The sequence below is a fragment of the Camelus ferus genome, chromosome 22 (assembly GCF_009834535.1).
Source record: "Camelus ferus isolate YT-003-E chromosome 22, BCGSAC_Cfer_1.0, whole genome shotgun sequence".
Lineage (NCBI taxonomy): Eukaryota > Metazoa > Chordata > Mammalia > Artiodactyla > Camelidae > Camelus > Camelus ferus.
The window spans coordinates 16,544,412-16,572,041 of record NC_045717.1 but is presented as its reverse complement, the minus strand read 5'-3'; the positions used below and the strand labels follow the sequence as shown (position 1 = coordinate 16,572,041).

Sequence of the window (27,630 nt, the reverse complement as noted above, 5' to 3'; positions counted from 1 at the left end):
GCTGGCGGCCGCGCCGCAGCCGCGGAGGGAAGGGAGGGGAGGGACGGGCTCCGGTGTCAGCGACCGAGCCGCAGGTGGCGGCGGGCGCGGGGCTCGGCTGGAGCTCGGAAGGTGAGTGCTGTCCCCGAGACACCCTCGAAACCCCCTGGCTCGCGCAGCCTCCCATGCGCTCCGCGCCCGGCAGCCCCGCCGGTCCCGGGGGTCAAAGGCGCGGCGGGGCGTGAGGGATGGCGAACAGGGGGCGGGGGGCTGCGCGGTGGGCGTCCCAGCCAACCCCCAGTGATAATAGGGGGTCCACGAAGGGAGATAGAGACCTCTCCCAAATCCGCCATCTCCTGGCCTACAGCTGGAGCGTGCCGCGGAGCGGCTATGAAGCGAGACCCCTCCCCAAATCCCTTTATTCTAAGCCTGGATCTGCGTCTAGATTTGGGGGCTGCAAAGATTGGGGCGCTGCTCTCCTTCCAGCCTGGGACCCAGGACAGCTGAAGTGGAGACCACCTCCCAATTTCCCTCTTCCCAGCTCCGGCCTGCAGACCCCCGGGGACGAGACGAGGAACCCCCTTCCCCTTTTCTCTGCTGTGAACCCCAATCTAGGCCTGGTTGAGAAGCTTAGGGTCACCTGGCCCCTCTTTTAGAGTATCCTATCCCAGCCCCCTACCACAAGGATGGGATAGGGGGGAGGGTTTCACTGGTATCCTCTTCAGGGACCCCAAGGTCGGAATTCTGTGGAGGAGGTCAGTGTGAGGTAGGTCTCTTGCCTGGCAGGGACTGGCCAGGCCAGGCCTAGAAGAGTCTGGAGCATGGACTTGGGGGTGGTCCTTGCTTCAGTGGGGGTGGGTAGTGAGCATCTGTTCCCAGGGATTAAAATAAATCGAGGTAAATTAGGATCTCGCGGGAGGCTGATTGCGAGTGGGGTGCGGAGGAGGGTTGGGAGGTGGGCAGCCCCTCCATCTGCCTTGGATCCCAGAATTCACCTGCCCCAACCGCAGTGGGGACCATAAAGAGGTGGCTTCAGATGGACCTGCCTCACAGGTGACCTTGGGCAGGTGACAGACCTCCCTGAGTCTTGTTTTTGTTTTGTTTTAATGGGATTGAGGCTTTGGTGCCTGTAGTCTACAGATTCTGAAACCCACCCACCCCATCTTTTGCCAGATTGTGACTCCACCCTTTTGCTTAAGATGTCAGTGGTTGGGGGTGAGAGACCAATGGGTTTGGAGATCCTTCCCCCATAAGCCTTGCTGGCCTCAGTTTACTGCACTGCATAATGGGTTGATGGTCACACTCTGCCATTGCTGAAGAGGGTTGCTCTGCCAGACAATAAAATGTATTACCAAGCTGCTATCATCAGAATAGGGGCCCTGGGCACACCCTGACCCACATACCTTCACCCACGCCAAGGACAAGCCAGTTCCTGGGCGGGATCCTGGGCAGGATCCTGGGCAGGATCCTGGGCAGGAGGAGGTGGGAGGCGCTGGGCCAGTCTATCCCCTGTCCTTTGGAGCTCCATCCCTGTGGTGGGGCTGGGAGTCCAACACTCCCAGGCTGAAATCCAGCTCTCCTGTGTGTGGCTTTATTCCTCCTGCCCCTTGGTGTGTTCTTCTGTGAAATGGGCTGAATCCCCCCTTGGAAGATCAGAGCAGACTGGGAGAACGGGAGCATTTGATATCTGTAAATGCAGACATTATCACTATAATACTATAATCATTATCATACAATATTATATTACTACAATATTGTAATTATAATACTAGTTACAGTATTAGTGAGCATAAATGGGGTCACAGCTCACCCAGGTTGAGGCAGGGGTAGGAGAGGGGAAAGTCTGCAAGGGTGTTATCTGCTGTGTCTCCAGAGCTCAGTAGTCAGGTACACAGTTGATGATCAATAGGTGTTTGCCCAGTGAAGAGATGGAGAGGGAGGGGACCAGTGGGGAAGGACTGAAAAATTCCTGAGCATAAGCTCAGATGCCGTTCGACAGCTCAGTCACTGTGGGACATGGGGCTGGTGCCTAAGTTGCCTCATTACGGGTGATGGCTGAGATGAGACACTGCCTCCAAGTGCCACTGTGAGAATCAAGCCAGATTGTGTAAATGGTCACAGCCCTGGTGGCCGGCCCTAGAGGAGAGGAAGCGCATGACAGAGCTGGTCCTTGAAACAGCATAGTCAAGAGGCTGATCACAAGAAAGAAAGAGAAAAATACCAAATTGGCCCAACTGTGAACAATCTGGAGTCCAAGGGTGGGGGTAAGGGGGCAAAATAACAGATCCTGTTTCACAGGACCCTGGATGCCCAGAGAGGTCAGGGGCAGCCCAAGGTGACCCAGTGAGAGTCAGGGTCTCCAGATGACCCATCAGGAGCAGGAGTCCTGCCTTCTTTGCTGACTTGGTTCTTGTCGTGTTTTATCTGCTCCTGGACCTGCTCGAATGCCGCACCAGCACGAAGCCCCAGGGTTTTGGGAACTGGTGCTGAGGAGGCTGGATCTCTAGCTTGTATCAGACACCCCTGGAAAAGACTCTTTTCCTCACTTCCAGCAGCCAGAGGATAGGGCATCTGGGTCATACTGTGTGACCTTGGACAAGTCCCTGTCCATCTCTGGGTTTTGCCCTGGCGCTACGGAGGCTGGGGGACCTGGGTTTGAGCTGACCTCTCCATCAGATGCAATGACCCCCGTGTCTCAGGCACAATCCTTTTAGGAGTCCATAAAGGTGTCTTAACTTCTTTTAAAATCATAAGGAAAAAAACAAGCTTTGGGGATCAAAGAAAAACATTTAATATGTGGTATTAACATATCATCATCTCTGTGACAAATGCAGTTGTAAAATATAGTTTAAATTCTTTTTTTTTTTTTTTTTTTTAGTGATGGAAGGGGCTCATGAAAGCAAAAGTGCCTCAGGCCTATGAAAGTCCTAATGAGGCCCTGTGTTCGAGTCTTGGGGCTCCCATTATGGGCTGTGGAAACTTGGGCACGTGGACTCTCTGAGTCTCAGGTTCCGCCCCTAGTGAAACAGACATCATTGACCCACCTCAGAATGGGAAGATGTGAAATGTTTAGCCCAGGGCTGGTGCTCAATTTGTGGGTGCTGTTATTTCACAATTGTCAAGATTATTTGCTTGGTAATAGAAGCCCCAGCTGGGGGCCTCAGCTGCAGAGGCCTCAGTTTACCCACACATGGCCTGCGTGGTTCCAGGAAGGTCCCATGGGGGCTGGTCTAGGGGGAAGGTGAGGTGGCGGTTGGGCGGTGGGCGGGGCAGATGAGCTTCCTGTCCCCCAGGCACACGGGCCTCTGCTTGGTGCTAACGGAAGTGGCAGGGGCCACGTGGCTATCTTCTGGTGCCCGCCCCCGTCTGACAGGGGTTTGGCCCCACTTGCTGTCCGGTAAGTTTGAGCCCTAATCAGTAGGTCCCTATTGCTCCTCCTTGGCCCCCCTTCAGGAACAGAAGGGAGGCCCTTCTACCTGGTCCAGGTTTTGGGGAGAAGCAGTAGCTGTCACTTCCTGGGCCGGGCGGGGCCCTGCGCAGGGCCACCGTTTGCTTTGCCACCCTGCCCCCTCATCCCGGCTCTGATCAGTGGGACAGGTGGCAAGGTGGTAGTGGGAATGCAGAGCCCCAGAGCCACATCTGGTAGTCCCGACAGAAGTTCTTTGGCAGACAAGTTGGGGACAAAAATCATAGTGACCAGGGGACAGGGAGGCCTCAATTTCCTCATCTTTAAGGTTGGGATTGAGCAACCACACTGTGGTTGTGAAGTTTAAATGAACTGGTACCAGTGATGAGTTGGGCACAGTGCTGCACACACACTGGCACTCAGTGTGTGTGGAGGGGAGGGGTGATCTAATGGGAGTTGTGAAAGCAGTAACAAGATTCTTGGTTTCTGGGGAACTTGGGCCTGCTCGCTGCTAGAATCCTCTACAGCGGCACTGTCTAGCAGAACTTTATCTGTGCTGTCTAGTACTGTGGCCACCAGTCCCATCTGGCTTCTGAGCCCCGAAAACAAGGCTGGCACAACTGAAGAACTTGGGGTTTAATTGTATTTCATTTTACCAAGTTTACAAGTAAGTTGCCACACGGGACTAGTGGTTCCCATATCAGTTAGCATAGCTCCAAAGGATTTGGAGATGCTCAGGGTTTAGGTCATGGCCAGAAACTAAGAATTTAGGGCTTTTCCCACCTTGGGATATCAGCTTAGCATGCCCCCAGCTAGAGTGGGTTTCCTCAGGAGCTACACCAGGGGCTGAAATTACTCTGGGGCCCCAGCACTGCTGAGCACAGGGTGGTGGTTGGGAATGTTTGTTGAATCAAATAATTGTTTGCCTGGTGAACTCCTATTCATGCTTTAAAACCCCAACTCCCATGCCCCTCCTTTAGTCCAGGTTCCTCCAGTCCTTGTTCCTCCATTTGGTCTAGCCCTAACCCTGCAGGACTAGGTATGTGTTCAGCTCTGTTCTTCTAAACTGGGGGCTACTCAGGGATCAGGCTCAGGGTTGAATCATCGCATGGACCCTGGCATTGTCCTAGCCAGGTGGCACATGGTGGGTGCTGGGTGACTTACAGAAGGCAAGGGACCAGGGGCTAGATGATAATGGGTCAAATTAAACACTTTCAAGATTAGAAAACTGAGACTCAGTGAGGGGCAGCCTTGTCCAAGGTCCTTGCTTGGTCCTTTCCTGGTGAGGCCTGGGGAGCTTTCCCATCCTGCGGTCTCCAGCCCCATCCCTGCTGCTACGGTGCCTCCTGGGCTCCCAGCTGCTGTTGAGTTGCCTGCAGGGTCATGAATTATGGATGAGGCCTGTGGGCTCCAGTGACAAGCCCAACCTCGAGAATGTGCCAAGGACACCAAGTGTCCCTCCTTCGGCTGGTGGCTTGGCCCAGCAAGACCCCTTCTAGGCATTCCTTCTTATTTTGCAGATGGGGAAACAGAGGCACAGAGCTGGACAGTGACTCAGACACCAGGTGAACACACTGGCTTCCAGGAGGCAGGGTTGGGACTCATGCGAGTACCAGTGTCAGCTGGGTCACCACAGTGAAGGGTGAGCTTTCCGTCTCAGGAGTGTGCATGACATGGGGGCTGTTGCAGATGGATTCAGGAGACCCCGAGGGACACTTGGGGACACTGCGGGGACCCCAACTCCCATGTGGCTGATCACAGTCCCAGTGTCCATCTCTCACCAGACCCTTTTCCCACAGGAGCTGCCCAGTGTGGAGCTGAGTGCTCAGGTCAGGACTCAGCTGGCCTGAGTGCAAATCCACTGGCACTTCCTGGCTGTGTGACCTTGGCAAGTGGCTTCCCCTTGGTGGTGGGGTGGGGGGCTCAGTTTTTCCATCTGAGTTTTTTACCCAGGCTGGGGCTCATCCAGCACCTGTACCCCGACTGTGAACTCCTATTCACACTTAAAAACCCCAACTCCCATGCCCCTTCCTCTAGTCTTGGCTCCCCCAGCTCCTATCTCTCCATCTAGTCCAGCTCTGACCCCAGACTGGGGGCATCTGTATCCAACTCTGAGTCATCTCAGGGGCCCTGGCATACTCCCAGCCTTGGGGCTTTTGGTTCCACCTCCATCTTCTTTCTCCTTCCTCCACAAGGAGGACAGTTGAATTTCCCTTCCTCAGGCCCAAGCTGTCTGTGACTACAGCCCAAACTTGCTTTTCTCTTCAGACAGGCACTGAACAGGAGCCTTTGGGGGTTTCCACAGAGGCCATCAGGATGTCGTATTTTGGGGAGCATTTTTGGGTAAGTAAGATCCACCCTTATTTTGGTGGGGGCTCCCAGAAGGGCTGTGGGGGCTTTTATGCAGATAGAGGGACCTGGTGGCTTATGGGCAATCTTGGGCAGATGGAGATCCTGCAGAGGGTAGAATTTAAAATGGGAAGAGTCAGGCTGGGTTTGAATCTATACCTCCAGACCTCACAGGCTTTGTGACCTTGGGCAAGTCACAGCTTGAACAGGGAGACTGAGGCCCAGAGTAGAAATCTTACCTGAAGTTGCCCAGTGAGAAAGTGCAGAGTCAGGGCTCAAACCCAGGGCCAGACTGAACTTCCAGGATCCAGGATCACTCTAGCCAGGGAATTTCCACATCTTTCCCATTCTGGAGAGTTGAGGGGTTTTCTTAACTTGACCCCTGGAGACCCCTTACCTGTCTGCCCTCCAGGCTGTGGACCACATACTGTGACCCAAGGGACAAGTGAGACAGACGTGTTTTCCTTCATTCACTCCCTCCCTCCCTGTCACCACCACCCCACCCACTGCTAGCTCTGGGAGATACCGGGGTACCCAAGAGACTCCATCCCAGACCTTACCCCGAGGAGTCCCCAGTCTGGGGGACACGGGCTAGTCAGACACCTTCAGCCCTGCAGGGTCAGGGCTGAGCCCAGCCTTGGGTGTGTCCAGAGGAGGAGCCAGAACACATGGACTTTGAAGACTGATGTTTCAGGATGTCTGAAAGGCATTCCAGGCAGGGGAACAGCCTGGGAAAAAATCCAGAGGTGTGACTCTGGGTAGCCAGTTTAGAGCACAAGGACTTCTCCTGTAGGGCCAGGCTAATGGGGAGCCACAGAGGATATGTGAACAGGAGAAGGGAAGGACCAGGGCAGAAACCCCCTTCCTCAGTTGCAGGCCCAGAGCTTGCAGAGAGGAAGCCCGTTGCTAGGCAACTGGTTGCCCCTGGCAACAGGCCTTTCTCCCTCCCCAGCTGGGGCTCCTCTTACTAGCACTTGCTTTCTTAAAGGGGCCTCACCCCCTTGCCACCTGCAAGGGGTAGGGAGGGCCTGACCTCCACCTCCTTTCCAAGGTTCAGAGTCCCTGGATTTACCTCTGAATGGCTGTGTGACCCTACTGAGGGGCTGCCCCTTTCTGAGGCCCTGTTGGCACTTCCATGTAAGGGGGTTGATCATTTGCGGATCAGTTGTCGCCCACATTTTGGAACCCTGAAAGTGGTACTTTCATTTATTTTAAATTTCTCTTAATAGCATGAGGTACTTACATTTATTTTAAATTCTTTTTAATAGCATGAGGCATGCGAGCTCACTGCAGAAAATTCAGACCAGGAAAGAGAAAATAGAAGCCACCCCCTCCTACCCCCACCCCTCCAAAGATAACCTGGTGCACAGTGGATAAGAGCTTTGAGTTTGGAATTTGCATTGGGCTCTCTCTGCTGGTGGCCCTTGGGCAAGTGACTTTGCATCTCAAAGCCTCAATTTCCCATCTGGGAAAGGGGGATGAAATTTCTGCTTCCCCAGGACTCAGGGAGTACCCCTGGAATATCCATTTCTTTTCATCAGTTTCTTTTAATCTATTGTCAGTATTGGTGGCTCTTTGTTGGGTGACACTGGGGCCCTGACTGGTCTGAAGGAGGCTCCAGTCAGGGGAGATAAGCCAGACAGGGATACCCCAGTCTTGTTGGACCAAGGCAGGGCTGGAGGCACAGAGGGCACTGGGGAGCCATGGGGGAGGTGTGAGCAGGAGAGGAATATGATGAGCTGTCTTAGAAAGATCTCTCTGGGGCTGGTATGGAAGCAAGATTGGAGTCCAGAGATTCTGATAGGAGACACAGGCCCGAGACAGCCCCTCCCAGGACCCTCAGCTGCCAGCCCAGCCCGAGGGAGTCAGACACTGCTGGGGGCTTTGCCAGGTCTGGGAAACAGGCCAGCAGTTGGCTCTGAGTCAGCTCCAGATGCTGGCCTGGGCGGCGGTGCCTGGTGCAGCCTCACCCGAGGATCCCCTGTACAGGGTGTGTGGGGGGCTGCTGGGGCTGTTTGCTGAGCCCTCACCCCTATGTGACAGAAGGCCCCGTGTCCTGTACCAGCCTCATCTCACCAAAATCTTTGGGAGGAGGTGAGCACTGTCATTGTCACCATTTGTCAGATGAGGAAACTGAGGCCCAGAGAGGTAAAGTCAGTGTCCCAGAGTGACCTAGTGCATAAAAGGAGGATTTGACACTTGAGCCTTGAAAATCCAACTCTAGACATGAGAAGAGAGAGAATATATTCCTGGGAAGCTGGAGGGATCAACAGTGAATATTTAAGGAAGTGGGGGTCTGAGAAGGTTCCTGAAGGAGGTGGGCCTGGCAGTGATCCTTGAGAGGTGGAAGAATTTGGTGGGTTGAAAGGGATGCAGGCTAGTGGGCCAGGTGACAGCAACGCCCCAGCACAGATACGGTGGTGGGAAGGCACAGCGTGTCTCTGCACTGTTAGCTTTTTTGCTGGTGAGGCCAAGAGGAAGCTGGGAGGTGAAGTTGGAAAGGCAATTCCAGGCTAAAGACTTTGGGCTTCAGCAGCTGGTGGACAATAGGGAGCCATCGATGATTCTAGAGTGAGGAGTATCTGTTGGGACATTTGGGCTTGAGGCTGTCCTTGGTCTGCCTCAGTCTTGGCCTCTGTTTCTCCGTTTGTGCAGCAAGAGGGCTGAGCTGGCAGTGACTTCTGGCTTTGGCTTTCGAACTTCCAGGTAACTAGGAAGGTGAACCCTACAGTTTGAAAGAGGATGGAGGAAACCATCCTTTCTGGAGGGCTTGTGAAGTGCTACCCAAAAGATTGCTTCAGTGATTTGTGCTGGGAAATAAGTAACATTGGATCCCTCCATGAGCTTCCTCTTTCAGTCCTAATTACAAGGCCCCATTTGGTGCTAAATATCTCTACTTCCCTCCAAACCCAGCTGATGTCCTTTTTAACTGACAGCCCGGTGTTCAGACATGTTGCCCTTCACATGTGACAGGATCTGGCTGGGGCTTTAGGGGACCCTGACATGGATCATCATGGTATTTACTTCACCGCCATATGAGGGATAAATGACTCCCTGCCCCTACCTTAACAAGGAGCCACTACAGGTTCAGAAAGGGACAGTGACTGGTCTGGGTCACACAGCACAGCCCTGGCCTCCCCTACCAGGGTGACCCCAGAACTAGGAGGAAAGAGGTTTTGTGTGAGGTATCAGCAGGCACCAGGGTGGAGGCTCTGTTCCTACCAGCACCAGGTAACAGCAAAATAACTTTTGTTCATCTAGTCAACAAACTCAAATGCCCGTTCTGTGCTGCTGCCCTGTACTGGACATTGCTGGGTCCTGAGAGAGGCGTCAGACCCACATCCTGCTTTGTGGGGTTCTCAGAGAGGGAGTGTCTATGTTGAAGAAAACAGAAAACAACAATTACAGTGATTTAAGCAACAAAGGTCACATTGCTTAATAAAATTGAAAAGTTGTATGGTAGTGTGGCCTTCAGGGTTGGTTTGATCCAGCAACTCTACTCAACATGCTTTTTATTCGGACTCTCTCAGGTTCATCTTCTTTCCAAAGTTCATGGTTTCCAATATTAGTTTCTAATATCTCCTGTGATCACATAATTCTTCATTTATGGGAAGACACAAACAGAGAAAAACAGAGGGGAAGAGACTGATAGAGAAAGAAACAGAGGCAGAGAGATACACATAGAGACACACACACACAAAGACAGAAAGATAGTGACAGAGAGAGACAACCAGTGCATGAGACTGTCTCTCTCTCAACTCTCAACAAAAATCCTAGGCTTCTTTCTGATTGGGTTAAATTAAGGCCCATGAACTAATTCTGGTGATCGGGGGAAATGCAATAGGCTGATTGGCTCAGGCCTGAACCAATCCCTATAGCCAAGAGGATGGACTTCTGCAGGTTAGCTCCTGGGGCCCTCCCCTTGATGTCCTCTCCATCCTCTTTCTCAGTCTCTACCCCTATTCCCTGCAGGGAGAGAAAAACCAAGGCTTTGAGGTACTGTACCACAGTGTGAAGCAGGGGCCCATCTCCACCAAGGAGCTGGCGGACTTCATCCGGGAGAGGTGAGGTCCCCGAGCCCCACCCACCCCTTGGCCACGCCCCACAGTCCACACAGCCACCTGGTGGCTCCACTTTTCCCCTTGCCCATCCCACCTTACCACCACACCACACCCTGCCCGGCAGGGTCCAGATCCCTTGGGTCTCCAGGAACCAGACAGGCTTGAAGACCCTCCAAACCAACAGTTCTCAACAATGTCAGCCTCATGCCCCATTTTAAACAATAATCACCAGGCTGCTAACGTCTCTCCTGAAAAGACGATAATCTGACCTACTTACAAGAAAAATTTTGAAAACTCAAATCTCGAGTCCTGAGTATGATTTTTAAAAAAATACATGTATGATGAAATCATCTACATTTCAGCATGTAAATGCTCCCACGTCCCAGAAAACATAATAAACTCAAATTGCAAGGCAGCCTCTGCTTCCCAGCCACTCAGCAGCTGAACACCCGTTAAATCTGGGCAGAGTCCAAGGATTATTAACCAGGTTTTTCTCTTTGTGGTGGTCACATGGGACCTGTCTCAGCCATACAGGACAGGGACAACTCTTTATTTTATGGGCCTTCAGACCCTGGATAGTGATTGTCTATGGTACCCCATGGGTGCCTCTATCCAAAAATTGCCCCAGTAGGTAACTGGTTTTAACTGGGTACATTGCTACCCCAAACAAATTTGAGGTTCTATTGCGATAAAGATGTGAGGTGATATTAGGTAGGCTTTTAGTGGTGTTTGTCTAGAGGAAAAAAGGAATTATGAGTTTGTCATCTACAATTAAATGAGAAAAAGCATATAAAGCATATATAGTATGTGCTTAAAAATTCTTTTTATTGGAGGTACTAGGGATTGAATCTGGAACCTCATGCTTGCTAAGCTCTACCCCCCAGCCCTGGCTCAAAAAACAACTTTTTTTTTACCTGCTACTGCTGCTACTACTACTGTTGTTAGTAAAATGTATTACTTAAAGATAAAAACTTGTCCCATGAATTTCCAAAGCACATCCCCCTGCCAGGGGATTGTATCATCTCCCGGAGAGCCACTGCTCAGATGTTTGAGATGGGGAAACTGAGGCCAAGGGGTGTGGGGCCTTTCCTAAGTGTGCCCAGAATGGGGAAACTGAGGCCAAGGGGTGTGGGGCCTTTCCTAAGTGTGCCCAGAACCTTCTCCATCCTTTCTGCATCCTTCTACCCAGGGCCACCATCGAGGAGACCTACTCGAAGGCGATGGCAAAACTTTCCAAGCTGGCCAGCAATGGGACCCCCATGGGGTGAGTGGGCTGTAGGTGGGGCATGAGTCGCCAAGGGGGTGTGGCCCTCGGGGCATCAAGAGCCTGCCCTTGAGTGGACATCTCTTCACCCTCATGATATGTGGAACAGGGAGTCATCCCCTTGCACACAGGGCTAATCAGACAGAGGAATATATATAGATCATTCATTCATTCATTAGTTCATTCATTCATTCAGTAAATATTTACTGAGCACATACTGTGTTCCAGGCATCAGGGGACCCAGGGGCAATCAAGACAGATAAAACCTCCAGTCACCTTCATGCCGTGTTCAAATGGTGTATATCTGGGATGTGTGACACACAGATATTAAACACAAACATGAACTAAATTATTTCCCAGGGTGAAAAGTGCTAGGAAGAGAATGAAATAGAAACATTAGAGATTGGGCACTATCTCTGGAGCCAAAACCTCAATAAAGAGAAGGAATCAGCTGAGGTGGGTGGTGGGGGTGTGTCTAGGGGACAGAGAACCAGGCTCGGCTAGTGCAAAGGCCCTGAGGCAGCAATGCACCAAGCATGTTTAAGGAAGAGCAAAGAGGCTGGCATGGCTGTAGGGCCTGGGCAAGATGGAGTTGAGGTGGGGGAAAATGGAGGGGATGGGGCCACAGGGACCTGACATACAAGTGACTTTTAAACAAGGATGAGATGTGATCCCGTTGGCATCGCAAAGTTCCCTGCATGGGGTGGAGTTTCTGTCGGTGGCTGAAATAGAGGCAGCAAGGAGGGAAGGCAGCAGGGAGGCCAGAGGGGACTTCTGTTGAGGGGGGAAGGCCCCACAAACTTGGTTTGGGCGGGTTGAGACTTAGCTGCTATGAGTATCAGGTGCGACCTGGAGTTCAGAGTGAGGACTATGAGGCCTCGGCCTGGGTTTAAATTCCAGCTCTTATATTCATTTGCTGAGGGGCCTGGGGTGAGTTATGGAGCCTCGTGTGCCTCAGTTTCCCCATCTGCCACAGATCCGCCTCCTTCGATTGCAGTGGGAAGTCAATGAGTTGATATATGTTCATGCTTAGCGGGGCCTGGGACACATGAGGTGCCTGAGCCAATGCCAGTCATACTGTCTGAGGGGACCCTGGGGGGTTGGACCTCCTGGGCCCAGGGTGTGACCCTACCCGTTTCCAGAACCTTCGCCCCACTCTGGGAGGTCTTCCGAGTCTCCTCAGACAAGCTAGCACTCTGTCACCTGGAGCTGACACGGAAGCTGCAAGACCTCATCAAGGACGTGCTCCGCTACGGCGACGAACAGCTCAAGACGCACAAGAAGGTGCGTGCTGTGCGTGCTGTGCGTGCGGCTGGCCGCTGGATGGGGACCCCAGCAGCTCCCCGGGTCCCAACACTTCTGGGGCCTTGGAACCTCCAGCCCCTGGTGTGTGCCTCTGAGAATTCTGTTAATCCTACGACAGCAAACCCAGATTCTCACAGGCCTGAACACTGTTGAATTTCAGACTCTGAAAATTCTAGAGCATCGGTCTGCAAACTACAGCCCGTGGGCCACATCCATCCTACCTGTTTTTGTGCAGCCCTTGAGCTAAAGATGGTTTCTACATTAAAAAAAATTTTTTTTAATTTTTAAAAATTTTTAGGGGGGAGGCAATTAGGTGTTTTTGTTTGTTTGTTTTTTTAACAGAGGTGAAAAAACCTCCATTAAAAAACAGGGATCAAACCCAGGACCTCGTGCGTGCTAAGCACACTCTCCACCACTGAGCTATACTCTCCCCCTACTTTCTACATTTTTAAATGTTTGAGGAAAAAAAATCAAAAGAAGATTTTATGACACGTGAACATTACATGACACTCAGATTTCAGTGCTGAGAAATAAAGGTCTGTTGACACCCAGCCACGTCTATTCACATAGGTATTGTCTGTGGCGGTTTTCCAGCTGCAAGGGCTGAGCTGAGTGTTCAGGACGAGTGGAACACATTTACTCTCGGAAACTTTTACAGGAAAAGTTTGCCAAACCATGATCTAGCACACTAGGAGCTACAGATCTCGTTATTTGACATTTCTAGACTCTTAACAAACCTAAAATCCTGGAAGATTCAGACTGGAGACTCTCGGGATCCCAGAATATTCAAAGCTTTGCATTCACAAGGCCCTAGAATCTGCAGTTTTTAACCCCTGTTAGAAAGGGGAGTTGGCAGTACTTAATACTGTAGACTTAAAAATGGCTAAGGTGGCAAATTTTATGTTATGTGTATTTCACCACAATTATTATTATTATTATTTGCACTTTTTTTAATGGAGGTACTGGGGATTGAACCCAGGACCTCGTGCATGCTGAGCATGTGCTCTGTGACTGAACTATTACTCTCCCTACCCCTGCAATTATTTTTTAATTAGAGGACAGAAAGTTTTTTATGGGCTGATACGGAAGTCTTGGGAATGGATTATTAAGTGGTAAAAGCAGCGAGTTGAACAGACTGTTGCCATTTGTCATTTTAGTATATGTGCTGCCGAAGCGAGCACTGTTGCCATTTGTCATTTAAAAATGGACAAAAACAAGCACATTTGCTTGTCTAGTTATTCTGCAGGTGTATCCTGGTAATAATGGGAAACTCCTAGGTAGAGTCCTGGAAGGCTGGAGATCGGAGTGTGGGAGGTTGTTACCGGAGCTCACCCCTTAAAACTTTCTGAAATATGGCTTATGTGTAGATATTACCTATTTTAAAAGTTTAAAATTTTGAAAATTAATAGAATATTCAGAAAAAGTACTCTGTAGGACGTGGAATCCCTCAGAAGTTTGGGAAGCTGGGAATTTCACGCTGTACACCTGGGATCTGCTTAGGTCCTGCGCCCCATCAAGGGCTTCAGGTGGCCCCCATGCGCCCCCTTCCCCATCCTCACAGTGCAAAGAGGAAGCAGTGGGCACCCTGGACGCGGTGCAGGTCCTTGCCGGTGTCAGCCAGCTCCTGCCCAAGTCCCGCGAGAACTACCTGAACCGTTGCATGGACCAGGAGCGGCTGCGGAGGGAGAGCACCAGCCAGAAGGAGATGGACAAGGTGGGTGCAGGGCTGCAGGTCCCCAGCCGCCACTGGCACACACACATCCGGGGAATTTGCCGATGGTGGGCGGGGCTGCCTGATGGGAGAGTGAAAACATGTTATGGAACCATGACCTTGGACACCCCAAGGAGTTTATATGCTAGGGATGGGGCCAGGGAAAGTGCCTTGAGTGTCCCCCTCCCAACCCCATCGCCTCCCTGTCCCTCCTAGGCAGAGACCAAGACCAAGAAGGCAGCAGAGAGTCTGCGGCGTTCAGTGGAGAAGTACAACTCAGCCCGTGCCGACTTTGAGCAGAAGATGCTGGACTCGGCTCTGGTAAGAACTGGGCATCTGTACCTTGGAGACCTACACATTCTTGGGCCTAGGATGCTATTGGCCTCAAGCCAGAACTTTCCAAACCCCCGACTCCCAGAAGCCTTAGAATCACAGGCTTAAAGCTATAGAATTCTAGAGCCAGTTAGCTATTGTTATTACTGTTGATGTTGTTATTATTTCAAAAATCAAACCATTTCTGTGCCTTAGTTTCCCCATCTGTAAAATGGGGACAGTAATAATACCTGCCTGATAGAATTGTTGTGAAGATTAAATGAGTCACTATATGTGAAGTTTTCAGACTATTACCAGGTGCATAGAATCCACTCTATGAAATATTATTATTATTTCTATTATTATTGATAAGGTTTTAGAACAAGACAGAGCAGGGTTTAGAAGCTAAGGGTCTCCTGACATGTCATGGTGGCTGAAAAGCCTGGATTCCTGGTCCAGCCTCCATCTCTCACAGCTATGCAACCTTTGACAACAGCTCTCTGGGTCTCTGTCCATCAAATGTTCAAAAGGTAGATTGGAATCTCAGGATTAAGAATCAGAACTTTTTTCTGATTTTGCAGTGATAGAAAGTTGCAAGTGATAGAAATCTTCATTCAAACTGACAAGGAGATTTATAAGTTTAGGGAACTGAAAAGTTTGGGGGCAGGGGCTTCAGGCATGGCTGGATCCAGGTACTCAAATGGTGTTGGCAGGAAGTTATGCCTCTCTGCTTCTCAAGTCTGTTTTTCTCCCTGAGGGCTTTAATCCTAGGGAGACATGCCTTTCTGTGTGTGTGTGTGTGTGTGCGTGCGTGTGCGTGTGCGTGTGTGTGTGTGTGTGTGTGTATAGCAAAGTAGCCACCAGCAGCCCCCACATGCATCCACCAGCTCATTAACTCAGGGTATGGATGTGTTTTTTTCCTATAGTTCCAGCGAAAGTCCCAGGGTTCTTCCCCAAGTCAATCACTGAGGCCAGTGAGGGTTGGAAGGTTCTGATTGGTCAGGCTGGGTCACATAGCCATTCTTTGTGGCTTCACCTTCCCATTTGCCCCTCCCTCCCGCCTCAGCGCTTCCAAGCCATGGAGGAGGCACATCTGCGGCAAATGAAGGCCCTGCTGGGCTCTTATGCCCACTCAGTGGAGGACACGCATGTGCAGATTGGGCAGGTGAGTGGGGACAGGGGTGGGGAACAAGGCTGTGGGTGCTGGGCAAGAGGGCCCTGGCCCTGCCTGGTTACACACTCCATCTGCCTGGCCCAGGTGCATGAGGAATTTAAGCAGAACATAGAAAATGTCAGTGTGGAGATGCTGCTGAGGAAGTTTGCAGAGAGCAAGGGCACAGGCCGGGAGAAGCCTGGTGAGTCGGGGCATCTGTAGGGGTTGGGCTGTGGAGCCACAATGCCAGAGGAAAAACAGAACTCAAGAGGCAAGAGACTGAACCTTCCTGGGTGGGCCTCATTTTCCTCATCAGAAAAATGAGCTGATGACAGATCTAACTCAACAGCCAACAGAGGAAGAGGATTTGATGCGTGATCTTATGCATAAATCTCTTACCACCAGATACCAGAAGGGTCTTGAATGCCAGGCTCAGCCTTTCAGACTTTACCCCAAGGGCCCAAGGGAGCCATTGAGGGTTGTTGAGCAAAAGACTAATTTGAAAATGTCCAAGATACAGGGTCAAAGAAGAGTTGAGAGCAAGATTTTTGGGGTCACATCTGGGTTTGTGTCTTTTCTTTGTTGCTCACAGTTTGACCTTGGATGTCTGTCATGCCTTCTCTGAGTCTCAATTTCCTCATCTGTAAATTGGGGATGCTAATAACCCCCACCTCATGGTGTTGTAAATGCTCAGTAATCTGATGCAGATAAAGGGCAGAGTGTGTGCCTGGCACACAGTAGGCACTCAGTAAATGCTGGTACACATTTGACATCCCTAGGTTGAGTTAACCACAAGGGTCTGTCTTTTATCCCTTGGGTGTCTATAGCTCATTGCTGGCTCAGAACACTTCTCCTGGTGTGGGCCCCTACTCTTGCCCTTCACTGGCTCCAGATCTGTCATGCCCTGCTCCTGCTCATATAACCTCTATGGCTTCCCATCACCCTTGGGAGAAAGTCCCAGGTCCTCATCCTTGCACTTGAGGCACAGTCCACTGCACAGACTTATGGTCTGTCCCCTGATCCACCCAAAGTTCCACCCAGAAATGCTGGAAGTAGAAGTAACTCAGGTGTCACCCCCTCTGGTCCATCCCAAGGTGGCAACTGTCCAAGGTGGGACCAGAACCCTTGGCCCATCCCACTCATGACCACCTCTGGGGCTGGTGCGACATCTTGGCTCATGCCCCGGACTCTGACTGGCCTTGAGCTCAGATCTAGGTGCTATTGTGAGGCCAAGGGTATATTGCTACCCTTCCCAGGCCCAGTCCTCCTGCCCAGCTGAGTTTCTCAATATCTTCTGTCTCAGGGCCTTTGGACTTCGAGGCGTACAGTGCGGCTGCCCTGCAGGAAGGCAAGTACGTCTGGGCCTGGATGCCCAGGCTGGACCAGAGGGATGAGGGAAGCAGATCTGAATGGGAAGAGGGCAAACCCCAGGGCTCAGCTGCACCCCCTTCCTCTGTCCTCAGCCATGAAACGTTTACGGGGAGCCAAGGCCTTTCGCCTCCCAGGACTGAGCCGGCGGGAGAGGGAGCCACCTGCAGCTGTGTGAGGAAGCACCCCAACCCAGCCCTGGCCCAGGCTAGCCCAGGATCCCTGGAAGTCCCCTGCTTGGAGTAGCCCAGGAGAATTCCTATTTCAGGCTCACCCCGGATTCCCTCCTCTCAGGCTTGCCCAGGAGCACGCCTGTCCCAGGCTAGCTCAATATTACCACTACCCAAGCTAGTCCAGAATTCTTCCTTTTGCCAAGGCTAAACTGGGGGCTGCCTGTTTCAGACCTACCCAGGATTACCCCTGCCTGGGCTGGCCCAGGATTTCTCCCTTTGTCAAGGCTAGCCTGGCTGTTTCCCCACCTAATGTAGCCAAGCAATTCTTACTTTGCCAAGACAAGCCCAAGAATCTCCCTGCCCAAACCAGTACCAAATTCTTCCCCACGTCCATGTTTTCCCTGGCTAGCGCAGGATTCCCCTGGCCCAGGCTAGCCCCATTATTTCCCTGCCAAGTTTAGCCTCTACATTCAAACTAGCTCTAGGGTTCCTCCCCTTGCCAGCTGTTTGAGAATCACCCCCCTCTACGCTCGGCTAACTCCAGATTCACTGCCTCCCCAGCCCCAAGCAAGCCCCAAGGCCCAACCACCTGCAGGGCTGGTTCAGGACAACGTAGCAGCCCAGGGTTGCCCCTAGGTTCTGAGTCCAGTGTTAGGGGCCGAGGGGAAGGCCAGAGGAGATGGGGAGATGACACTGACATCTCTTTCTCCATCCCCAGAGATTCCCTGGAGGCTGATTCCGGGGTGAGTACCATGGGAGGGGCCAGACTGAGCTGCAGGTGGGAGGGGGCCCCCCCAAGTCTGGAAGTCAAGCCTAGAGCTGAAGGGGCTACACATAGCACAGCTTAGGGACCAGGTTCAAATCCCACCTCGGCTACAAACTCCCATGGACCTTATAGGAAGGGTCAACGTCCCCACTTAGCCTCAATTTGCCCCTCAGGATGGGCAGTGGCATGTTCTGTTCCTCCAAGAACCTGCCCACACCCTGGGGGGAAGATCGTTATTGCCGTCAGGGTTGTTTTTCAGTCTGAGTCAGAGGCCCAGAGGAAGGAGGGGAGCCTGGTGGGGTGAGATGGGACGTTCAGTGCATGAGAGCCTAACTTACCACTTGTTCCTGCCAGACATGTCCAGAGGTGGATGAAGAAGGTTTCACAGTCCGGCCTGATGTGACCCAGAACAATATCCTTCTAGCGCCCTCTAGTGGCAGTTGTTGGCACAGCAAGGAGAAAGCTGTTCACAGTGATCCGCCCACCGTTAGCAACCATCTCTGTGTACATCCTGGGGGGAGCCTCCAGGGTGGACCAGACAGATTCAGATGCAGACACGTGCCCTGTAGGGTCAGGGCTGAGCAAGAGGGAGAGAGGGGGTTGGGTTACCCCAGAGAAGGGGAGCCAAGAGAGCCTCCTGAAGGAGAGGTCACCATTGTTGGGTTTTAGCAGCTAAATAGAAGTTTACTAGTTAGGGCAGAGCATGTATATGCGAAGGCTTTTGGGGGGAGGGGAAAGGCAAAAACATGATGCCAAGGCAAGGGTGGCAAGGGGTGAGAGATGGAATTTTGCAGCGCCTTGAAGAGGGCAGGAAGGGATGGATTTGAGGGCTGACTAGAGGGAGACCCCATGTTGGGATCCACGTGACCCCTTGACCACGGTGCACGCACAGCAGAGCCCTCCCGCTTCTCATCCAGCGACTCTGATTTCGATGACGAGGAGCCCCGCAAATTCTACGTGCACATCAAGCCTGCCCCGCCCCGGGCCGCAGCCTGCAGCCCTGAGGCAGCTGTGGCGCAGCTCAGGGCCACGGCCGGCAGCCTCATCCTTCCTCCTGGCCCAGGGGTGAGGTGTAAGGGGAGGTGCCCCTGGGACTGGTGAGGCTGGCTAGATGCCCTCTGACCTGATGCTATCCCTTTGTCCATAGGGCACCATGAAACGCCATTCTTCACGTGAGTAGCCTCTTAAGAGGTCTTTAGTTTGGCGAGGAACCCGTGGAAGGGAGGCTGGCCCTGGAGTGTGGGTGTGGGTTCGAATCCCAGCTCTGCTGTGTAACGTAGGGCTGGCTGCTTACCCACTCTGACTCTCAGTCTCCTTTCATAAAATGGGGTCATTATGAGAATTTAATAAGAGCCTAAAGAGAGAGCTAGGGCCAGGAAAGAAGCCAAAACCTGCAGACAGTTTGGCTCAGGTTGGAATCCCTCTCTACCTGCTTTGCTGGTCACCTTGGGCAGCTGGCTGGACAGCTATAAGCCTTGGTCTCCTGGTCTGTGGAGTGGGGACCGGTGCAGGCAGGGCGACGGGAAAGCTCAAGGTGGTACATCTCTTGTAGGGGACACTGCTGGGAAACCACAGAGGCCTCGATCTGCCCCAAGGGCTGGCAGGTGGGTTCAGCGGGGATGAGACATTGCACCATGAGTGGGCAGGTGGGGGCTGTCCCTGCCACCGCCTGTCTCCTCCTCCCTTACTGCCTCCCCCATGTCTCTGCCTCCCCTTCTTTTACCCTGGCAGGAAGTTAAGGGTGTGCCATTTTTGAGGGGCCATTTAGTCATTAATTTGATGAACATTTATTGAATGCCTGATGGGTACTTGCGCTCTTCTGAGTTCTGGAGGTCGATGACAGATCCTCCTCAGAGTCACATTCTAGTGACTCAGACTTTAAGAAGAGTAAATAAATTAGAGAATATTCGATGTTTCCAAGTTCTGTGAGGAATTACTAAAGCAGGCAATGTGATGGAAGGTAGGAGTGGGCGATTCTGGCTGGGGCCGTGGTGGAAAGGTAACAGGGGAGGCCGGATGGACTTTGAGCTGAGCCCTGAAGAGGCTGTAGGGAGAGCTGAGGGGACCGAGCTCAAGACCCAAGAACGACAAGTGCAAAGACCCTGAGATGAGAGGAGGCATGGAAACAATACGACCCACCTGTTCACTCTGTTCACTCTGTCGCCAGCTGTGCAGAGAAGCTGCAATCGGATGAGCAGTTTTCCAAGAACCTCTTTGGGCCGCCGCTAGAGTCCGCCTTTGACCACGAAGATTTTACAGGTGATGGGGTGGGGCTTCAGGGGCATGAGTGTGGCCAGTAGGAGGATGGGTGGGGCCATCGCAAGGGTAGGAGGCTGGGGTAGGGAGCCCAGGCTGGCTGGATGGTGGTCCAGGCTGGAGGGAGGATGTGGGGGTCCTTTATAGGCCAATATGATGGTGAACGGGGCCACAGTGTGAATAGGTGGAGCCGGTGAGAAGATGAGGCTTTTGTGGGAATCGGGGGTAACAGTGAGTGGATGGGCAAGACATAAGTGGAGATGGAAGTAACCGGAGGCCACGGCCTGCGGGGTGGGCGGGCAAGACCTTGAATGGGGGCGGGCCTCCCTTGACATGGGCGTGGCCTGAGGGAGAATGGACAGGACTCCGTGTGAGTGCGGTCTGGAGCGGCGCCCCTGCTTTCCTTCCCTTCCCCAGGCTCCAGCAGCCTCGGCTTCACCTCCAGCCCCTCGCCTTTTTCCTCCTCGTCGCCCGAGAATGTGGAGGACTCCGGCCTGGACTCACCGTCCCACGCGGTGCCTGGGCCCTCCCCGGATTCCTGGGTTCCCCGCCCCGGCACCCCACAGAGCCCACCTCCCTGTAGGGCGCCGCCCCCAGAATCCAGAGGGACACATCCCTTGCCACCATCAGACTCGCCACGGCCCCTTGCACCATCTCCGGGCCCCTGGAGGCTGGAGGCTGTGGCTGGAGGAGGTGAGTGCCTCTGCCCCTATACTGGGCGTTATCTGAGTCATGGGGGAGGAAAGAGCATCTTACGTGGCCAGAGCCTGAACAGGGTGCTGGGGATACAGCCGGGACCCAGGCAGGCAGAAACCGTCACCCTCGCAGGGACAATGAGATATTTAACAAGGCAGGAGGTAGCAGGCCTGGTTAGGACTCAGAAGTGTAGGACCTCCTTGAGGAGGGGACATCTGAGCTGAGATTTGATGGAGGTGAGAATGCAGCTATATGGCCATGAGGGGAGGGCGTGCCCAGCAGAAGGCACAGCCAGTGCAATGGCCCTGGGGTGGAAGCAGGGTAGGCCCTTTGAAGAACGAGAAAGCTGGTGTGGCTAGAACAGAGTGATGATGGAGGAGGGAGAGGAGGGCGAATATCTCGGCAGGGAGATAGGACCAGCCAGGGCCTGGTGTTCCCAGGGAGAAATGTGAGTTTTACCCCCAGCAAGATCAGAGCCACGGGAGGGAGGAGTATGAGCAGAGGATGGGTGGGGCCTGCTTGGATTGTAGACTCTCGCTGTGACCACGTATGTTTGGGACCATCCTTGGTTAAAGAAAGAGCCTGGTTGGAGCTGGCTCAAGGGAGGGCCCAGGGGAGTGAGTGTAGACCACGAGTGTAAACCACTTGTCTGAGCTTTACATATAGAACTGAGGTTCTCAACTGGGTCAGTTCTGCCCACCAGGGGACACTTGGCAATGTCATCACAGATATTGGATTGTCACCACTTGAGGGGTGGAGGTACACATGACATCTGGGGGGTGGAGGCCAGGGATGATGTTCAACACCCTTCAGTGTACAGGATGGCCTCACCACAGAGAAGGATCCAACCTGTTGAGAACCCTGGGGTAGAGAGTACAGCCTGGGGTGTAGGTGGGAGGGGAGGTGGGTGAGTAAACATTTGTAGACGGAGTAAAGCGGGGACACTAGAGAATCAGGAGAGGGAGGAGGACTTAGGTGTTACACCACGTTTTGTTAATTTAAAAGGGTGCAACTCAGACACAGGCCAGAGGATGCAGGTCATGGAATTGCTGAATATTGGATAAAAGCCCTCTGCCAAATCCCCCTCCAGCGTGTCTGTCCCCTGAGCATCCAGCCCTTGCTTGCCGCCAGTGACAGGGAGCGCACCCCTTATTGAGGCATCAGTCTGGTGTCTGGGAGAGTCAGGGTTGCAGATGGTGTCTGCAATCCTATCCAGCACCTTCTCTGCAGCCCCAGGACTTTTGATCATCAGGGGGTCTCCCCACATAAGCCTGACTCCCAGTTTGGGGCTGAGGTCCTCCCCTCGGGAGGTCTGAGAGGCCTAGGGCAGCATCTCAGCCCTCTCTGTTCTCGTGCTCGCTCCCCAGACTTGATGCCTGTACCTGCTGACATTGCAGCCAGGGAGGGCCTGGCAGCCCCACCCCGGAGACCCCGCTCCAGGAAGACATCCTGTCCCCTCATGCGCAGCAACGGGGACCTGGTAGGGCGAGGGGCAGGGGCAGGAGCCAGGCTGGGGGTCCCCTCCAGGATCAGCAGTGGGCACTGCTGTTGGGGTGTTCACAGACTGGCCTATCTCCTTCCTTTTTAGTCTCGCTCCCTGAGCCCCTCCCCTTTGGGCTCTTCAGCCCCCAGCTGCATCCCAGAACGGCCCAGCTTCTCATCCCAGACAGGACATGGTATGTGGGCCCTCTCTGGGCCTCAGTTTCACCTCCAGTGGTGGGTGGCTGAGTGATACAACAGAGGCCACGTTGGCAAAGGGTGGGTTCTGGAGCCTGGGACCTGTGCTCACTCTGTCTGTCCCCTATTCCTTCCTTGTCACCCCCAGGAGTCTCCCGGGGCCCAAGCCCCGTGGTCCTGGGCTCCCAGGATGCCCTGCCTGTAGCCACCGCCTTCACTGAGTATGTCCATGCCTACTTCCGTGGCCACAGCCCCAGGTACACAGTGGGGAGATGCAGGGCAGATGGTGACAGGCAAACAGGGCTCCCTGGGGGCTATGCATCTGGGTTCCAGCAGGACAGGTTTCAGGTGGGTTTCATGACCCTCTTTACCATGGAACAGTCTCAGACACTGAGCTGAGCATCCGGGCCTGCCTGATGGCTGTAGGAACCATGGAGGGCATTTGAGCAGAGCTGGCATTGTTGCCATGGTTTAGAGGAAATTCTCTGAAGCTGCTGTGGGCGTCAAACTGAAGGGAGCAAGATCAGAGGCCAGAGCCATGGAGGGGGTGCGTTAAGAGTGAGTTGAGGGGTCAAGGACAATCCAGGGGCAATGCCCAACAGAAGCGACCTTAAGATCAAACCACCAAGAGAAGGAGAGTCTTAGACCCCAAACCCCAAGCTAAGGAAAGTTACAGAATTGAATGTTTTACATTGAGCTTCCTGGTGGTCGAGGGGAAAAGAGAACCAGGGAAGGGTGTGTTCTTGCCCTCCTCAGCCCAAAGTGGATTCTTCCAGGTGCCTGGATTGCTGTCCAGGCAGGGACATAAGGGGAGGAGGTCGAGGCTAAGCATGCTGGGCATGGTCAGAGCTTTGCTGATTCTGAGGGACCTGTGGAGCCACAGGCTGGAGTAGAGCCAGGAGAAGGGAGGATGAAGTGCCAGGCACAGCCTTGAGCCAATGCCCAGTTCCCTCAACCCCACCCCAGCTGCCTGGCTCGAGTAACTGGGGAGCTGACCATGACCTTCCCTGCCGGCATCGTGCGTGTGTTCAGCGGGACCCCACCCCCGCCCGTCCTCAGTTTCCGCCTCGTGCACACAGCCCTCATCGAGCACTTCCAGCCCAATGCTGACCTGCTCTTCAGGTACTGTTGGAGAAAGTAGGCAGGCAGAGTTAGGGGTTCCAGAGGCTGGTGTGGGCCAGAACCTCCCCACCTCTGAATTCCTCTTCTGCCTCCCCAGGATTTGCTGTGTGACCCTGGGCAAGTCACTCTCCCTCTCTGAACCTCACTTTCCTTCCCTCCTTTGCTTCCCACCCCACTGCCCACTCCCCTGGTGGTCCATTTTTCAATGGTCCCAAAGTTAAGCCAGGGACTCTGCATCTTTAGGAAGCCCTGGGTGTAGGTGGGATGCTGGGGGCCTTGGGAAGGCATCTCCCGAGGGTTGGGGTGATTATTCCCGGTCTCTGCAGTGACCCCTCCCAGAGTGACCCAGAGACCAAAGACTTCTGGCTCAACATGGCAGCTCTGACTGAGGCCCTGCAGCGCCAGGCAGAGCAAAATCCAGCCGCCTCCTACTACAACGTAATGCTGCTGCGATACCAGGTGAGCCAGGTGTATGGGGTGGGCTGAGGGGGCAGGGAGAGGGATGGGACGGGGGAAGGGCAAGCAGGCAGCAGAAATGGAGGCGGGAGGAGCTGGGTGAGCTGCAGGAGGTAGGCAGGGTGGACAATGCAGCAAGGCCAAGCCCCTACTGGTGCCGAAGTCCCCATTATACAAATTAGAAGAGGCCCTATCCCAGGACCCTGCCCTCGCACCTGTCCACAAGACTTTGTTAGAATGGGGCACTCTCCTGCCCTCTGCTGGAAACATGGTGTAATACAGCCTCTCATCTACAGAGAGCTTCTTAACGTTTCATTGGCAGTGCAGAATCAGGTTGGTTGACTGGAGGGTGGCATGGCAGGGGCAGGGTGGTTGAATAGTGCACAGTGTGGCAGGACAGAACGACCCAAGCTATGTCCTCTCTCCTGTTCTTGCTCCCCCTAGTTCTCCCGCCCAGGTCTCCAGTCAGTGCCTCTGCAGCTGAGCGCCCACTGGCAGTGCGGGACAACCCTCACTCAGGTCTCGGTGGAGTACAGCTACCGGCCCGGTGCCACGGCCGTGCCGACGCCACTCACCAACGTCCAGATCCTGCTGCCTGTGGGGGAGCCTGTGACCAACGTCCGCTTGCAGCCGGCTGCCACCTGGTGAGGGTGGGCGGGAGGCCAGGGGAGGCTCAGCAGTGCCCCTAGAATCTAACAGACCTCCCTTTGGTGCCACAACTGTAGGGTCCATCCTAGGCCTGGCCATTCACTGTGGGATCACCTTACTTAGAGCTCAGGGTGTTATTATGACACCAAGAGCTTTCTATGTCAGGCTTGTTCTGTGTGCTCTGCACACACTGACAAGGCTCAGGGCTTTTAGCAATCCCTCAAGGGGTGGGGTCCATCCATCATCATTCTCATTTATGGAAGGGGATTGGAGGCCCACAGAGGTCCCACCAGGATTTGGACCCAACTGCCCACTCGTGGCCCCAGGTTTTTAGTCACTGCACAACGTTGCCTTTGTTTTGTACAAAATGCAGAACCTGCCACAAAGAAGCCAGACTTATAGGACCCAATGCATCATCTAACAGTGCTGCAAGGCTGTGGAGCCTTCAGGAACCAACTGCTTCATTCCCCACTCCCGTTTCACAAGCAGGGAAACTGAGGCGAGGGAGGGGACCTGGTTTGCTGGGGTCATGTAGCTGAGAACTGACTGAGCTGGGGCCCTGGGCTCCCAATGTCCTTTCTGGGGAAGACCTGACCAAGCTTCTCTTGATGCCAGGAACCTGGAGGAGAAGCGGTTCTTATGGAAGCTTCCGGATGTGTCTGAGGCAGGGGGTGAGTTACGGTTATGCATGAGAGATGGGGGTCTCAAGTGGGAGAGGTTTATTTAAACTAGGGGGTTCTTGGGGGTGTTCTGGGGGTAGGGAAGTGTAGGCATGGAGGAAAGCTTGAAAGGACTTTGGCAAAGCTGGAGGAGAGGGGGGCGGAGCACAGGAGGTGCAAAGCTCTGAGGCAGGATTCATTGGCAAACCACACATAGCCCCAAGGGGTCAAAGGAAAAGGGAATACACAGAGCCACAGATCAAAGAGCTCAGGTGTAGGGCCAAGGAGGAGCCCAGGTCACAGCAGGACTGGGGCCAGGAACAGGGCACAGCTGACCTCAGGCCTCCCCAGGCTCTGGCCGCCTATCTGCCAGCTGGGAGCCATGCTCGGGGCCTAGTACACCCAGCCCTGTGGCCGCTCAGTTCACCAGTGAGGGGGCCACTCTGTCCGGCGTGGACCTGGAGCTGGTGGGCAGCGGCTACCGCATGTCACTGGTAAAGAGGAGGTTCGCCACAGGTACGCCCCCGCTCTACCGCTGTGCACCCCTGGAGCCAGGACCATGCTGGGCTCCAAGCCCCACTCCCTGCTTCTACCAGGGTTCAGGGGTTGGGGGAGGCACTTGGGAGTGGGGAGGATAGGTGGGTGTTGGGACCTGGAGACCCAAGATGGGGGGGCACAGGTGGGGAGGGGTGGTCAGGGCCCCAATGGGAGGGGTCAAGAAATGTCCCCTGGAGGGCATCCTTGCAAGAATCCAAGGCACAGAGCCAGAAGCCCCACCCCACCTTCACCCCAACCCTTTTCTCCTGCCCCCACAGGGGCTGCTGAGGTCCACAGGGCAGCAGGAACAGTGAATTACTGGGTTGTTCTGAGGAGGATTGGGGGATCCCAGGGTAGGGGCAAGGGTCCCCACTTCCTGTCCTCACAGCCCTGCCCCCACAGGGATGTACCTGGTGAGCTGTTGAGCCTGCAGAGGCCGACCAGCATCGCTGGCCCCAGCTCTGCACTGCATCCTGGTGCTTGCTGACTGTTCCCTGCCCTCCTGCTGGACCCAGGGGTCCCCAACCCTGGCCTCCCCTGAGGCCCCGACTCCATGGAGAGGATCTCCATGCTCGGTCTGGCTGAGCCTGAGATTCACTCCTGCTCACGCCAATTCTAAGGTCCTTGACCTTTTAATGTTCTTTGAATAAACACTCTATTTTCTAATAAAATAAATAACAAGACTTTTCCTGCTCTGGGAAGTTTCCTTCACATCGCCAGAAAGGAAAAGGAGAGAAGATGGGTGGGTAGGGGAGATCTAATATCCTTAGCGTCCCTTATCCCTACCCCTCCATCTCCACCTGCACCCTCACCTAGGCTGTGCAGGGCAATACTGGGGGAGAAAAAGTCAGACATGGATAACCCCAGCCCCACGGAGACTAGTCCTGTGGCCTCAGAGCTCGGCTGGCAGAAGGGAACAAGGACTAGAGGAATCCAGAGGAGGGCCAGAAAGACTTCCTAAGGAGACAGCATTATAAATGGGGCTTTGAGGTTTGAGTAGGAGTTTGCAGGCTGGGTATGGGCATGCCAGGCAGAAGGATGGTGAGTTGTGAGTTCCATGAGAAAGCAATTAGCCCACAAACATTGACTGAGCACCTACTGTATGCCAAGAAGAAGAGACATGGCTGTGAGCAGGACATGGCTCTTGAAAGGCAGAAGGCCTGGGTTTAGAGCCTGCTTGGCCAACAGTGGCTGTGTGACTTTGAGCCAATAACTTGAACTCCTGAGGCTTCATCTGTAATCCACTTCATTGGGTGGGTGTGAGGAGGTCACACACTTTTAAAAGTACCTGGTACAGAGTAAGCACTCCAGAAGTGCTGGCTTTCTTTTATTTATTGTGGGCCTGGGGTGGAGGGTGGACCTCAGGTGCAAGCGGGCATAGGGTGGCCTGAGGGGGGCCCAGGACAGGTGTAACCAGAATACTGTAGTGGAGAACAGGTCTGAGCTTGGTGGAAAGTCCTGATTCCCAGTGGACATGTGGGGACCTTGGGGCCTAACCCTGAGGCCGTGCACATCCCAGGGACCAAGCCAGGGCCAGATGGAGCTCAGGAAGTAGAAAGCAGGATTTGGTCTGTGTGCGCTGATCCTCGCACCCCAGCCTCCAAAAAGGGGGAGGGGGTGGGGGGGTCTGGCTATGCCTCAGTTTCCTCATCTGTAAAATGGGGGCAGGGGATTCACCTAGTTGGAAGCAATCTTGGGAGTGTCCAGTGCAGAGCAAGGGCACGATCAACAA

General features: G+C 53.7%; 1 protein-coding gene across 11 annotated transcripts; it reads left to right on the top strand.

Annotated features, from left to right (window-relative positions):
* FCHO1 (FCH and mu domain containing endocytic adaptor 1) lies at positions 1 to 26,587 on the top strand. Of its 11 annotated transcripts, XM_032465296.1 has the most exons (29): positions 26 to 111; positions 4,906 to 5,027; positions 5,185 to 5,273; positions 5,654 to 5,728; positions 9,707 to 9,798; positions 10,985 to 11,059; positions 12,202 to 12,343; positions 13,926 to 14,078; positions 14,292 to 14,396; positions 15,454 to 15,552; positions 15,646 to 15,742; positions 16,844 to 16,888; positions 17,004 to 17,082; positions 17,800 to 17,824; positions 18,202 to 18,259; positions 18,734 to 18,912; positions 18,995 to 19,019; positions 19,400 to 19,451; positions 20,015 to 20,106; positions 20,521 to 20,796; positions 22,167 to 22,279; positions 22,388 to 22,475; positions 22,625 to 22,733; positions 23,443 to 23,598; positions 23,925 to 24,057; positions 24,499 to 24,698; positions 25,318 to 25,373; positions 25,713 to 25,877; positions 26,301 to 26,587. In XM_032465296.1, the coding sequence occupies exons 4-29, from the start codon at positions 5,702 to 5,704 to the stop codon at positions 26,321 to 26,323; spliced, it is 2,664 nt and encodes an 887-aa protein (XP_032321187.1). In that variant the 5' UTR covers positions 26 to 111; positions 4,906 to 5,027; positions 5,185 to 5,273; positions 5,654 to 5,701; the 3' UTR covers positions 26,324 to 26,587. The 11 variants fall into 11 exon arrangements, with proteins under 11 accessions (XP_032321188.1, XP_032321189.1, XP_032321183.1 ...); XM_032465297.1 differs by having other exon boundaries at positions 1 to 111; positions 4,906 to 4,950; positions 25,713 to 26,587; XM_032465291.1 differs by having other exon boundaries at positions 5,658 to 5,728; positions 25,713 to 26,587.
* Positions 26,588 to 27,630: the final 1,043 nt, after the last annotated feature.